At 38.5% G+C, this 16,260-nt stretch overlaps 1 protein-coding gene across 1 annotated transcript in view; it reads left to right on the forward strand.

The window, feature by feature from the left end:
- The window catches only part of fgd (faciogenital dysplasia), a 48,342-nt gene that overhangs the window by 17,578 nt on the left and 14,504 nt on the right, over positions 1-16,260 (forward strand). The window contains exons 2-3 of the mRNA XM_034306537.2: positions 12,326-12,487; positions 15,243-15,423. Of these exons, the coding sequence (XP_034162428.2) occupies positions 12,326-12,487; positions 15,243-15,423 (343 nt within the window). The remainder of the gene's footprint in view (positions 1-12,325; positions 12,488-15,242; positions 15,424-16,260) is intronic.

The raw sequence follows: 16,260 nt of genomic DNA on the forward strand, positions 1-16,260 counted from the left end.
CAGACGTGTTTATTATGCTAATGCAATGCATCGAATGCCTCTTAATCAGGTCAGTGTTTGGATTAATAATAAATTAAAGGCGTCACATCTCTATGAAATATTAATGGCCATTTCAAACGCCCTCCTCTCCATTTGAGGCTTTCTTTTGAATGAGTACCTGAGTAGAAAGCTAATATGGCGCATATATGTGTGTGTCAGAGAGACTGCATTCAGAAAATCTCCACTGTTTTGTTGGAGGCAAATAAAAAGTTAAATAAAATGGGAAGAATATTGCTAGGGGAAATACTAATACATTTTATGTGATTTTTGTAATCTATTTTTTATTATTTTATACTGTTCTCTCTTTAATAGTATATTTGTACGTGTCGGTGGTGTGCTAAACCTAATGAGAAAACAAAATACGGATAGGAAGTTAAACTAGAGACATTGCCTGGGTGGTGTGTGTTTTTAGCTAAGTGACTGCAAATAGTTCTGCCACTGAAGAGATACTACAGTTATTCTGATAAGAGTGTAACAACCGTGTGTGTCTCTGTCTCTGTGAAATTCTGTTTGAATGAATGGTTATTAGAAATAGGCGTATGTGAATATTAAATTTTAATATCACAGTAATTGGCAATTTTGTTTTATCATAGTTCATGATATTCTATTCTTTAAAAATGCTTTATATAACATTCAAAAATAACACCTGTTTAATTTGTTTTGAACATTCTCAATGGAAATAACAAATGGAAAGTGATTCAAATGATTCAAATAAGAAGTGTGTCCTAATGATACCCTGAAAGTAAAGAGAAACCAACCACAGTGTATGAAAGAATTAAGTAATAATATTTTGATTTGTCCATGATAACAATCTTGTACTTCCATTATCGTGATATTATGGTATGTCATAAAACTACCAGTACATTCCTAATTCGATACCATAACAAACGAGAGAAGCTTTATCTAGCTTTGCTCTGATTGCCGAGGTTTGGAGTTGATTCAGCGTGCTGTGGAATGTTGGCAGCTTTTCTATGACAGCGGCCAAGCGTCCTCCTTTCCGACACCAACCGGCTGCTCTGAGCCCTCGCCAAGCCACGCACACCAGGATGCATCGCCATGACGGCACTTCGTTTAATTATTTAATTCAGTTTATAGGCCTTTAAAGACCACTTTTGGCATTTACCTTGGAGGCGTCCTTTTCGTGGAACCATAAACCTGTCTTGGGACTTGGGTTAGTGTCTGAATGTGTGTAATTTTATGTGTTTGTGGATCCATATGCTGTGCCGCATACCACACGGCAGGCTTGGAGGTCATTGATATCTAAACTAGACTAAGCCACTTCACTGACCTTGATTCCATCTGTGTGCCTTCTAAACATATTTGCATTTTCAGTTGTCACATGACTGATGCATTGAATGGAGATATGGGAAGTTGAAAGATTTAATTAAACTGTAACCCTGTGAATATCCGTCATGGTGTATGCATCAGTGTGGCTTTGCCTACCTTTGATAAATGAAAGTAATTAATGCAATTCTCCCTGTTTCACACCAGCAACAAACATGGAACCCAACCAGTGTGCTTCTAGCTCCTTATAAAAAGCTTCTAAAGCCATATTACAGTGCTGTTTAGTGGCATTATTGTACACTAAGTCACTTGATGTTCTGTTTTTATAGTTTTACTATAAAATGAGCAGTGGTAGCTGTGGGGGGTACTACAGGCTCACTGCAAATATACATTCTGTAGTTGAATTTTCTAGTTATTTATACTTATTTTAGTCAGAAATAATTATAATCTTGACTAATTGCTATATTGAGTGTTGAGTGAGATTTATCTAGGTTAAAGATGGAAAAACATTAACTCAAACACAGGCTCTGGTTTGTGAGCTGCTGATTATTGGAGTCCAGCTTGCAGCTTGCAGTGGCCTCTTTTCTCATTTTACCAATGCTCATCATTGTGTTACAACTATAATCACATTTTTAACGGTTGGCCAGTTCTGAGGACCACACATTGTACAACTCTTTTGTGGCTCATGTAGTCATACACCATTTCTCAGACAAACACACACACAGGGTCATTTGAATATTCAGTCAATATTCAGTCACACACATCTACCCAGCTACGGACAGATAACTATACATACACAAATAGAGACACATATTGTCAGATCAAATCCTGTTTCCCAAATGCAACTTCCTCTTTCAATAAAATGTGTCGCCAACCCACTCCTACCACTTCCCCTACTTTCTCCTGCTCACTCTTCGTTTCCATTTATTCGTTTTCCTTCTCTCTCCTCCTGTGTTCCCCTAACTAAATCTCACTTCAAAATGTGGAGGTTTCTGATTGGCTCACTGCGTTTCCATGGTGATCAGCCTGATTCAGTTGTGAAGATGTGTGCGTGTGTGTGTGTGTGTGTGTGTGTTTGCTTGTGGACCCTGTGATGTCATCCGTCAATCTCACTAAGCGATGGAGGATGGGAGGAAGAAGACAGGAAAGGATAAAAGTAGAGCTAATTGTATGTGCATGAGAAAAAGGCACTCAGTGACACACTCGCGTTTGTGGGTTTTCCGGTTTGAGGGTTGGCAATCTCTTTCGCTCACACAAACGTGCACACACACGCACACACATACACACACACACACACACACACACACACACACACACATTAAACAAGTAAATGGAGAGAGTGAAAACATAAGATGATGTTAATGAACAGATATTTTTTGATTCCTCAAAGGCTTTTTCCCCTGAAGTTAAAGATCTGCAGAACTTTATCTCTGGTAAAGCTCTCTCTCCCTCATTCCATCTATTAGTCTCTCTCCCTCTTCGTCTTGCCTCATACCCCTCTCTCATTCTCTCCCTTCTCTCCCTCACTGTCATTAGTTGCTATGGCGACACTTCCATGGCATTATGGGTCTTCTGAAAAGACCAGAATGGGAGGAGGGGGCAAATTTTGGGGCTGAACCAATTGTTCGTATAGAGGGGGTAGGCGGAGGAAATGATAGAGAAGAGGGGAGGAGTAAAGTAGTCAGGATGGAGAAAGAGAGTGTGAGTGCAGAGTAAGCAGAACAAGCTACATGAGAGTATATAATATTTATTCTGTACGATCATGTACAAGTTTTACGGATTGAGTCGAGCTGTGTAAGAGAGCAAGCCAGTGTTTGTGTGTGTGTGTGTGTGTTTGAGTGTGAGTGTGTGCGTGCTCCTGGGACGAGGGTAACTTCTCGTGGAAAAAGGAAGCAGGTGGCAGATGGCAAACAGACCTTAGCCGGTGAGTTTTTTGCTACTGCCCATTGCTTAATAGAGGATATGTGTCAGTATGTGTGTTTGTGTGTGTCTTAAATCCTGTTTATTTGAATTGTCAGATTGAGGGTTTAATGTTCATACTGATTACATTTACTTTCCGGTTCATTAACTTTATATCATGAACTCTGTTTCCCTGAAAATAACTGAACTCATCACAAGGACATTTTATTTCTCATAACACACACAGTGTACCAGGTTTGGTCATTTACAATGGAATACAAGTCTCCAGAAACCTGGACACCGGCACCGGGGCGTAAACTGCCAGTTTCTGTAAAGCATTTCATTTCCTCATCTGCACACAGTGCTCTTTATCAGCTGGATATTTTATCTAGGTTCAAACAAATCACACTAATATTGGAACAGTATTTAAGATACTTATATGTCAACTATGCAGGCTATGTGTCAAATTTCACGTGAACGACTTTTGGTCGACCGAAATAGCACAGCCGATACCACCCTATACAGCCGTGTAGATACTGTAGTATGCTGTTTCAGGCATAATCTAGTTATTCTGTAGTGACATGGTACTAGCTATACAGCTTGAGATGTAACCATTGCGAGTGTTGTCTCCCAGACAGCCGTTTCCGTGTCAACCCGGCATCAGCTGCCTGATGTGTAGTTCGTTTGTGTATGTTTAATTAATTTCTGTCCACAACTTTTGTCCAAAAGTGTCCAAAATATGGAGTAAATAAATCTTTTAAAAATGTTTATTTTGCAGAATACCTTAACTCTTTAGGCTGCTACTTATATTCATACAAGAATGGTTTTAAGTATATTGTCTCTTACTGGTCTGTGTGTGTGCGTGTGTGTGTGTGTGTGTGTTAATAAAGGTTGTAACAGAGCCTTAGCCTGGGAGAGGATCGGGTAGGGCACAGTTGTCATAGTAACAATCACCCCTATGCTTGCTCAGTCTGGGGTCTGAACTTTCCCCTTCAAATACCAAGTGCTGTCATGGCTCTTTGTGTGTGTGTGTGTGTGTGTGTGTGTGTGTGTGTGAGAGAGAGAGAGAGAGAGAGAGAGAGTGTGTGTGGGCATGCTTTTATATCTTGGTGGCACCAAATAGCCCTGCAATAGCAATTTGCAATGCAGCTTTTATTTAAAACCCTAAAAGAGCAAAAATGTTTCTTTTTGTTTATTGGTTAGATCAGGCTAGGTTAAGTGTAGGGTTAGCTTTAGGTGTTGCATAGGATTCATTAGCTGCGTTAATAATTATATCCAAATAAGGTGACGTGTGTGTATGTGTGTATGAGAATGTCAGAAAGAAGAAATATACATATACTTGGTCAGTCAGAAGACAGTATTGTTTAGATTTGTAGCAGCATTAAATGTGCCTATATGACAGCATAAAACTCCCTGTAACCTGCTGGGCCTCTCACTTTGATCTCTCTTACACACACACACACACACACACATGACAGCATGTAGCTTTGAAATACAAAAAGAAATGCAATGTTCTTTGTTGCCTAATTTGAATAGTTTTAAATTTAGCCTTAACAACATTTAACTGCCTGTTTTATGATCTTTAAACATAAACTTGTATATTCCTTTAAGGAATAAACACACACACACACACACACACACACTCTCTGCATATTTGCTTCAGAGCTCGACTACACCATTAGAGACTACTTAGCCCTCCTTGAGTGTGTGTGTGTGTGTGTGTGTGTGTGTGTGTGTGTGTGTGTGCCTGTATGTACAGGTCAAATGCTCACTAAAGATGTTAATAATTGCTGTGTGCATGTGCATATGATAGCTGTCGTATGGCTAAGGACACTCTCATTACAAGGCCCGAAACATACACATACAGTGAGCTTCACTTTGAGATTCTGCTTTATTACAGTATGGATATTGTAACACACACTCGTAACTCTGTGTGTGTGTGTGTGTGTGTGTCTGTGTGTGTGTGTGTGTGAGAGAGAGAGAGAGAGGAAATTCCCACTGGGTAACAGAAATAATTGGAACAGTACTGCCTGGAGTGGAGTTAAATGGAATAATGTGTGTGAGTGTGTGTGAGCGTGTGTGAGCGGGTTGAATTTGTAATGTACTCTATGAAATATTATTGTGTGTTTGTGCGTGCATACGTGTGTGTGTCTTCTACCTGCTTTGGTGCTGTTCACCTTCAGGTACATTCTCTGTGGCTTCTGCTTTAACTAGCTTTATATTTCACAGAGTTAATATTTACCCCAATTAAGGGAAACCATATTTCACATAGTTGATTACAAACTTGTTTATTTGGGGGTATATTTCTAATAGCCTGTTCCAGTCTGGTCTGGTCCATTGTCTGTATTTTATCAGGGCCAGATGGGCTGGGCATAGTTATTTATCGTTAGTGTCTGCCTCCACTACATGTTTCCAGCTATTGCTGCCTGGTTAAAGTGCCATTTCAGACCTGAGTCACCTCTGACACAACTCTTAAGAATCTAGATCTGTTTTGGGCAGATTTATTGCTTGTGAGTCATCTTGCCAAACTGTGCTTTATTCGGATAATTGTATCTTTGAATTTTAGAATCTACTTCTGTTTTCACATTTTCTTCAAATTCCCCATTAGGCAGTGTGTTTGGAGACAGTTTGTGTCCTGTGCTCATGATGAGGTCTGTTTCGAGTCAGATCTGTTCACAACATAAGATATGTTAGTGAATTGGAGCGGAAAATATGTCAGACCAGCATTTCAATCCAGTATCTTTGAATCTCAACCACTATTAGCTGGTTGGCTGGAATTATGTAAAAATGTACATAATGCCACAAACAGTTAAAGCTGTAAGCCACAGTCTATTCCCTAATCTGGAGAAATTATATTTTGATTAAAAAAAAAAAAAAAAAAATTCCTATCAACAACCACTTGTTGAAATAGTAACTATCAGTAACAAGTCAGAATCTAAATTAGTTCCGAAGCTTCTGCTTAACTAGAAGACACATTTATATGTATAATATTTACTTTGGAAAATATTTTACGGTAACTCAGACTTGGATAGCACAAATGGCTCTAACAAGAAGGCAGCATTAATCATGCAAACACTGAATTTCCTACTAAATGACTAAACGCCATTTGAAAGATAAGGATAGGAAGATCCACACTGTGCTATTGTGTGTGTGTGTGTGTGTGTTTTAGCTAGACATGTTCTATCTAATTATTTAGGACTCCACTGTGCCAGTAAAGCTTTCATTAAAATGGCAGACCTGGGACACACCTCAGGACATGGACTCTTACATTCATATAAACAAACACACACACACAGGCGAGAGCATGCACACCCACTGCGTCAGCAGGGTTAGAGGACATTTTCTTTTGGACAAGGTAGTTAGGAAGCATTGGCATACCTCTCTTCTCCTCTCTGCTGACCTGTTTCCGATTTTAGGGCGTTTCGAGGGAGTTGTAGGGTTGGGTTTACTGCCTGTGTGTGCATACACACACATGCATCTGTCAGCTGATGAACCAGTGTTTTTGATGACAGCAGGATGATCTGGGTGGGTTGCAGGTCACTTTCCATCTAAACACACACATATACACACGTACACACACACACACACACACACACACACACACACACACACAGAGGAGGAGGAGCAGTGCCAGTTTGGGTAAAGGTTGCCTGGAGATTTCTGTCTCAGGCTGCAGTGTGCTATACTAATTATCAAGTGGCACATTTGCAGCTGACTGCTTCTTCCTCTCCATCTCTCCTCCCTGTGGAGATAATAGTCCATAGTCTCTACTTCTTCCTCTCATTTACTCCTTCTTTCCTATTGCTCCTTCTCCCCAACAAAACTTCTTTAGTTTTATTGCTTTCACATATTTATTTCGAGTCTGTAGTTAGCTACCGTAAACGAGTTTTGCTAGCATTAACTGTGTCATTCCTGTTTACTCAGTTTAATTTGTCAGCCAGATGGTCATTTTGCTAATTATATTTACAACAATCTTTAAACAAATTTCACCAGCTGAGCACCTGCTCATTTGTGGTTCGAAAGCATGGAATGGTTTATTAGGCAGTGGTACCTATTCCATGGAAATGTGCTAACAGAGAATGTAAGCTATCTAAGCTATGCATGCTAAGTCTTTGTTTGTCCTTACTATGTGCATACACACACAACCCTGCATTATTCAAATCTTTATAAGACATCAGGGCCTTTTACACGGCAATTCCCATGTTCTGTGTTTATTCCTGAGATGTGTTGTACAGTAGACATATTTGTATATGTCTGTCTATGTGTACATGAGGTCTTCTTGAGAGTGATCACCTTGTGGACTCTTGTTATGCTCTAAGCTTGTATTACAGTGTGTAGTTACAATGTGTAGTTACAATGTGTAGTTACAATGTGTAGTTACAATGTGTAGTTACAGTGTGTAGTTACAGTGTCTTTGAAATATTATGAAATTGACCATTGACTGTCAAATATATTCATGACAGAAGCTTGAATTTGTGGTTCTGAATGTCCGGTTCTTTGCATGTGAATATATACATATGCAGAAGTGGTTTGTGGGTTTTGGTTCCTCTAAATGAGGTCTGTGTAAGTTTGCACTTAAAGCAAAATTAATCCACCATAGGCATTTCCTCCTATTGGATAAAGTTGTAATATTCTACAGTTGTAACTTTCTGTTTGTTGCATGTGAGCAGCATGTTGTTAAGCTATACATATACTGATATTTAAGTTTATTACTTACACCTACAATATAGGTGCAATTTGCAGGCATATTATTACAGAGCGTAGCCCAGATATTTGTCAGATATTATCTGAACAGTGGATCATTTTGAGCTGAGCGCTGACAATGAAATGGTTGTCTCTCTGGTGATGATACAAGTGTATTAGATGTTTTTTTTTCAGGTTTTTACTAATCTTATTGGCCACTTTATTAGACACATCTACCTTGCTGGCCCACCTTGTAGATCACATCCTGACTATAGGATGGATGTTTGAAAACCACCACAGAACTGCTGCACCTGATACACTTGTAGTAACATGGCAGCACCACGTTTCACAATACAAGTATGATCAGTGGTAGGCCTGTGGTGGTCCATGTTCACTGTTGAACAGGGTACAGGGCCGGGTATCAATTCTGAGTAACACCATTTGGGATACGGTAAGTAATTGCACGACTGAAACTATATTTTGAGTGAAGTATAAGAGCGAATTATGTAATCGTGTCATAGGAAGGTCAGGGAAAATAGGTTTGCGGGTGTGTTTCTTGACGTCATCAGACACCTAGAGGCACGTCCTGGGTGGATAAACCTTTACACCAAAGATCAGAAGAGTTGAGCCTTAGTTTATGTTGCTTTGGAGTAGATAATTTCCCAATGGCAACTTTTTATTAAAACCCATATACATGTTATGATAATTTAGCGACCAAAAAAAAAAAAAAAGGTGAGTGGATATCCTTGAAATGGATGTGTTCATGACTCTTTTTTAAAACAGGTTGTTCTCATGTTTTATGCTACAGCTCTATGCTACGCAGCTAGATTCACAGTTATTTTGGCCAGTTTGCTGAAATACTGAAATACTGAAAAGTAATAATAATGAAATATTGAAAATACTGAAAGGAAAAACATGTTTAGTCCCCAAGTGGTACTGTTTTTGTAATCAGGCCCACACTCTGAACTAATTCGATAGCCCTGATTTAGATGACCTGACTTTAGTCTTAGCCTACTTTTGCACTCTTTATATGTTCTCTTTTTACCTTTTCCTCTGTCACAGACACACACTGAATCATTTAGAGACAGGGACAGACAAAAGCGGAAGGAAAGTAGACAGCATCTCCCTCTGGTCTTATTTAAGTAAGCTTTGAGTGCATCTGTGTGTGCTGTATCTTTTCATCAGAAAGACCTGTACCTCTTTTTCTTCTAATCTGCATTTTTCTCTTTTTCAGACTTCTTTAAACCCACGTTTTCTCATTAGCCAAGCTCTCCTTCAAATGACCTGATTTAAAAACAAACAAACAAAACCAAACCCTAATACTTGTAGAGTTTATATCCCATATGATTTGGAGCTTGTGCCTCTGAGATCATAACTGATGACTTTACTTAGGAGGCTGCAGGGGAGTTAATTGTACATTGTCTCTTCTCTCTTTCTGTCTTTCTTTCTCTCTCTGTCATTCTGTCATATTTATGGTGTGTCCGCTGTGTGGTCTCAGAAGGAGGCCAAAGAAGGTCTGTAATGGAGTCATATATTACCACTTACTGCTACTGTGAAAGAGACCTGAGCCAGCACAAGAGTGCAAGAAGTCACTTTCCCAGAGTCAACAGTAATGATGCAAACAGAATGTGAGAGATGCCAATTTCAGTTCGCTTCTCACTTACCTAATATCATTTCCTCCACCTGAGCCACTATAGGGTGCAGTGGTGCCGGTTTGCAGTGATGCAGTATATTCAAAGACAACATGTCTGTGCAAACTGTGATGATAAATAAAATTGCTGTGGGCAATGTTCTATTAGCTGTACTAGAGACATGTGGTGAATGAAAGCAGTATGGGAAGTGGTTGGGTCGTTTTTCGAGTTTAAAAAGGGCTGACTTTGGTAGGCTGAATGTTTATCATTATGTGCTACTGTAGTTAAATATCCAAACCATTAATTAATAGCATTAGTGATGAATATTCTCTAAACGGCACGGAAATGTCCTCATATCACAGTGTAGCACACTTAATAGTACTGAAGATGCTTTTGTGAGATACACACATTAACCAAATTATGTGTCCATTTGAAATCTCTGGTACATGTAACACACCTTCTTTTCTCCTTCAGATCTGATACATTGCATCTTGCAGTTCTTACTACATGTAACACACCTTCTTTTCTCCTTCAGATCTGGTACATTTAATCTTGTAGTTCTTACTGCCAGTTTCATGTTCTTTTTTTCTTTCTCTCCCTCTCTTTCTCTCTCTCTCTCTCTCTCTCTCTCTCTCTCACACACACACCCACACACACACCAACACACACACACACACACACACACTGACGCATGTAGAGCAGGTTTGGCAGGCGCTTTTCTTGACCACTTAGGACAGCAGGTGCAGTGTGACAGCATAAGTGATTTTTTTTTTTTTGTACTCTCACCTGGCAACAGGAGTGTGTATGTGTGTGTGTGTATGTGTGTGTATGTGTGTGTGTGTGTGTGTGTGTGTGTGAGTGTGTGCGTGTGTGTGCGTGTTCTGCCGAAACAGCAGGTTTGTAGAGGGAGGGAACTGGAAGTGCAGTTACTTCACAAACACGCAAACACCGGCTCCTCACAGGCAGTTTCAGAGGGAGTGTTTAGGGAGAAATGGTTTGGAGTTAGACAACATTACACAAAGGAGCAAAGGAAACCTATACTTTTTCTTTTCATTTTCCAGTTTTATTATCAACTCTATTTTCTTTATTTATTTCTGGTCTCGGAGAAGATCGTGGAGTAGACTGAGATTAGCAAGGTGTACTGGTAGGTAAGCTGACTTGAATATTTCTCCAACAAAGGGTAAAATTCTTCTATTTTTTTTAAACAGTGATACAACTGATAGGCAGTGTTAAGCAGATTTAGTTATTCATAGTATATAGTTATTTTTCTTGTTATTGTTTTGTTCTTAATCAGTATGTCTAGGTACCAAATTAGTTAGTATTTCATTTAAAGAATAATCTAGCTCTAGCTGGAAGTAAATGTGATTGTGTGTGTGTGTGAATATATGTATGTAAATATATATATATATACACACACACACACACACACTATGTCGTAGAGCCCAGCTTTTAACAGCCGTTGCATGATTAGTTGAATGACTAGGTCTTGTGAAGTAAAACAGTAATCTTCGAGCACTTTTCAAGCCAGTTTTACCCCAGTATTTTGTTCAGTGTCTAGTTTTCCTAAGAGATCTGACTATTATACAGAGAAGAGCATGACGATTACCGAAAATATCGTGAAACAGCAATGGTTAGTAGTTGTAGTATTAATTAAGTCAGTGGTTATTAGGTTTAACTTGGATATGAAGTTACAGTGTCTGTAAGGGAATGATGGGCACTGAAACATTTGCATAGAGTTATACTTGGCAAACGAGAAACGAGACTGTAATAGCTCTGGATGTGAAATAAGCCTTGTCCTATTTTAGATGAGATTTCATGTATTTTTACTGAACTTTTTTATGTCCATTTTGGAAAATGAATTTGAAATGAATTTGCCCAGTGGCAGATCTGATCTTAGATAGTTCGCCTGACCCTCAGGGATTTGTCTTTGGAGTAGAAACAGGATTTTTTCCACTAGAGACTTGGAGAAATTTCCACTGCTGCCGTTAGAGTAGGGCTAGTGGGAATTCTGAGGCAGATGGGAGTGTTGGGCTGGGAAGCGAAACAGTTTGTTAATGGGAAAAGAGGAAAGCTGATTACACGTTGGCCTAGAGCATTGTGAAATCCAGGACAACTGACAGATGTGTGTGTGTGTGTGTGTGTGTGTGTGTGTGAATAGTAATTTATGGAATAATCCTATACACTGTTAAATCTAAGCTTTTAGGAAGCAGACAGTACACACAGATACACAAACTCAAACAAATATTCAATAATGCAGGGCATTAAGGACAAACAAAGTGTGATCATCATAATTCTAAAGGCTGCCATGTAAAGAAAAAGAGAGACAGGGAAGTTGATCATAACTGTTTTACACTGTATTTAATATAGTGTAGTGTAAGAGAGTACAGGCATGTGAAACTGTCTGCATGTTAGACATCGTGTTTCATAAGTTTCACTATGTAAAGACAACAACAAAATTCTCATAATGCAGGAAATAGTAATAAAGGAAATTTGGTGATTAGAAATTATTATTATTATTATTATTATTATTATTATTATAGCTATGAAGCTTATATTCACTCCGCCATAGCACATTTTATGAATACATTAGCAAGGTGGTGACAGAGCTAAAGCCTCATTTACTGATCGACTAATCGACAGGACGTCTCTCTCTGCCTGAGAGATATTTTGGGTAAATTGGTGATCTGGTAAAAGTCAAGCACCTCCTCTAGTTTCAGGTATTTTGGAAAGAGAAAGAACTGCTGTGTGTGTTGGATCTTAGCTTTTTTTTTTTTTTTGTCTCTTTCTAGACCTCTCATCCTCACTCTTACAGTATTCCTGTGGATCATTGGATTTGGTGTTGAAAAAGAAAACCTCTCCTCTTCCCAGATCATGTCACAACCACGTTGTTGGGAAGCCCTGCCACGATCCCTCAGCTGCACAGAGAAAGCCAACATCACTGAGACCTCAAGGTACATCCAGATCATCACGTATTTATCCAGACATGTGACAAGGGCTTTGTTTGTTGTGAGAGCTAATTACACATCTGCCGCCTCATGTGAGGACAGCTCAATTACTGGTAAAGTCGTATGAACATAATGTGGTGCGTTAGAAGTGTGTAAACTCGAGCCTGCGTGTCACACTGCTTTTATTTTACCTTTTGTCTATAATTTTTTTTGCTTTCTGTTGCCTGATAATTGTATTTAAAATCATAATCTACAATCTAGTTGTAATAATTGTGCAACCTGTAGATTTATAGAAATTTGTTACTCTTAACTGTATAGTGATGCTAATGGATAACCAGAAAAAAAGACAAATAGGTTGTTTATTCACCTCCTCACTATTGAGCTGTGTTGTAATTACAGCTGGCCAATTTTAGCTGTCACCGTCCCCTGTGTTTCATTGACGTGGTTGTACATTTAGTTTTTAGCACAAGTGGAGTGCACACTGTGCTGATTTCATGCCACGATGCTCTCCAAGAACTGTCCCGAAATGCCTTAAGGAAAATCAGTGACTGCTCAGTTATAAATGGAAGTGCTGGGTTTCACACTTTTTAAAGGCATAATTATATATTATATATGCAGTATAGTATATGTATGTTACATATTAGAAAATCATACTTGCTTTCATACAAGCAAGTGTATTAGTATGTCTTAACCTGCCCCACCATTGTTGATAAACTAAGATCCTTCAGTGTGAGACAGTATCAGTCATTTTTAGTGTTATGTTTTACAAGAACCAGTCTGAGGCCAGAACTACAGAAAAGATACTTTAGAAGGAACAGCTAGGCTGTCCTCATTTTATTTAAGTGTGCTTTAAGGGAACATGAATGATCAAAACCACTGTTTTAATGGGGCCAGGAATGCAGATAGTTACCAATAGAACCTATAGGACAGCGACGAAAGTTTATTTCAAAACTAACTATCCTAACTATCACCTCCGAGCTACACTGTGAGTACATGAGTATTTTATAGACATGATGAATCACTACATTTTTTCTGAAAGAATTGAAAATGGTAATTGCCTGTTCCTCTGGAACAACAGGGACACATTAATGTAAAATATTACAATGAAGAGTGTTTAGCGTAACATTAAGTACTGGTATGACATGAGAGCGGAGATAACATGAGAGCAGTGCCATTTTGGGAAGAAAATATCAACAAAATTTCCACGTAAAACATGTCAAATGTGATGTTCTTTATCAGTGAGTTTTAAAATGAAACACTCATTGTGGCTTTTAAAATTCAAAATAAACATTTCAATTCCCCGTCAAGAGCTTAGAAGTAACGACAGCAAATTTTAACCTAAGTTTGTTTCATAGAGTAACACTATTAATGTATTAGTGCAGGAGCTGTACCTACTTTTATTAAATCTAAGCTTTCTGGTAGTTACTAGTGTATCTTGTACTAATAATGTGCAACAGTTCAAAAATAATCTTTTTTTTTTATTAATGGAGGATAAAACTTAAAAATCTGAAATTCTCAATCCTCCTCATTTTTATATAAGTATTAAGTCTCTGCCTTCTTAAGCATACTTATTCATTAAAAAAGAAAATCTGATCTTAAACATGCTGCGGATATTTCTTCATTTCTGTTTCCTGTTACTTCTGCAACTATCGATCAGTTTTCCAGAGTTCTTTTTCCTGCTACTGTATCATTTTAGTACCAGTAGTGCCGTACTTAACATTGCGTAGATTTTAAAGTAAAAACGTTAATGGTATCTTAGACTTGTTTTCTTGGTTGACTGTCTTTGTAAATCTAAGCAGTATTTAAATAATAATGAAACCCTCCGGGCATCCCACCAGGGGGCATTGTTAGACGGGAAGTACCCCTTTTTATTAGGCCTCTCCTGTCAATTGTTTACATTAGTTATTTTGATGAAAATAGGGTACTCGAAAATAATTCGCAACATTTTTAAACAATTGTCAGGGTCAATTTTTAGTTTTAAAGACGCATTAACATTAACATGGTCTCCACCCTGGTATGTTTTTGGACATAACAGTAACTGGAGACAGGTCTTACTACTGAATGTCCCTTTTTTCAGAGTAATTCAGCTCTGTTTGCATGCGTCTCCATTTAAATTAGTTATTATTTATTTAAGCACATGTGACTTAAAGATGAAAAATAAAGATAGACTTTCTGGAATTCATCACTTCTGTGCGTTCTCACTCTTCTAATTCACATGTGTATGTGTGTGTTTGTCTGATATCTTTTTTCTGTAGTAGTGAGAGAGAGGAAGGAAGTGTGACGTGCACAGCTCAAACACTGCACATATCTGCACACAACCCTGTGTCTAGTTTCTCACTCACACATGCTTCATATCAAACACATACTACACAAACATATACTAATTTTATACATTTTGCACATTGTGCATTTATGCAGAAACACTTCTGAGTTTATGCTGAGAGATACAAATAGATCTTTGTGGGTTTGTGTACGGGTGAATGTATTCTTGTGCAACCACAGTATGACTGATTTCTACTTCCTGTTCACAGAGCAGGAAGCTTTTGGTTGTGTGAACGGCTAGTCTGCACCTTTCTGTTGTCTGTTTAGAACTCTGTTTATCTATAATCAGTGGACTTGGACTTAACAGTATGGAGGCTTCATCACATGGCCATATGCTGAGTAACTCAACGTGGTCCATCATCAAGCTGCGGAGACTTGCCTGACTCTTTTTTTTTTTTTTTTATCTCCTCACATTTTTTATTTGTTTATTTTCTCTTAGTGCCCCCTAAGCCCACTAAGCTGCTTGCTTTGCGGCAGGACAAGCGACCACAGCAAATCCCTCCAGCGCCTTGTCGCCCTCTCCCAATCCCTCCACCCAAACCCAAACCGCTCCCATCCAAGCAGCAGAAACATCCTGCCAAGAGTGTGTGTCTCCTCATTGAGAAGTTTGAAAACTCCAGGTAAGGATAAAGTATTTGTATGTTCGTGGTGTTTGTGATGTTAGTGCCTTGCTATCGGAATAGTACTACATAATATACCTGCAGAGCTGTGCGTTTAGCTTTGTGTTCTTCGTCATCAGAAATGTTAGTTTTGTAGTGACTGTTGGTTACTAATGGCTCGTTCTGCCTCAGTTGCTGTTTTTTTCACCTTCTGTGTAAATACTGGAGCATTACAATATTTTTTTTCATTTGCATTTGAATTGCTGTACTGTCTGATACAAGTACAGGCAGCTAAACGTTAAGTAGGTTGCAGAGTGAGTACTTTCATAATGCTGGTAATTGGTGATACTATCTGAAAGAAAAGTCCTGTTGAAAAATAAGCAGTTTAGACTAAATGATTAGCCTACTCTCTCCGAAAGTTTATTTTTTTTGTCTCTGTTAATGATGCACCTTTTGTACTCTTAGTATATATCTTTTAAATTGAAAAATTTAATATTATGTACCTTAAAAATCGAATTGAGGCACATATTTAAGGACCAATTTAAAGCTTTAGTCTGAACGTTAGTTAAAGATACACCTCATGCACCTTCCTAGGTAAAAGGTACAAAACATGTCTCTTTGAGGGTACCACCCCAGAGACAAGGAAGAGTAGCAGTTTGGTACCTTTATTTCTAAGAGTATAACTCCAAAATTGCAAAAATATGAGCAAAAGTTGATACATACGTATTTCTATGAGATGTACTGCTGTATTCCGTCTGTAACAATGCATACCTCATCAGTAGTGATGTAGTTGCATGTTTAGTTGATACGTAACTACACAGGTATTAGAGACACAGTATGAAGTAGGACTGATTTCCT

Source organism: Pangasianodon hypophthalmus, chromosome 8 (assembly GCF_027358585.1).
Source record: "Pangasianodon hypophthalmus isolate fPanHyp1 chromosome 8, fPanHyp1.pri, whole genome shotgun sequence".
NCBI lineage: Eukaryota > Metazoa > Chordata > Actinopteri > Siluriformes > Pangasiidae > Pangasianodon > Pangasianodon hypophthalmus.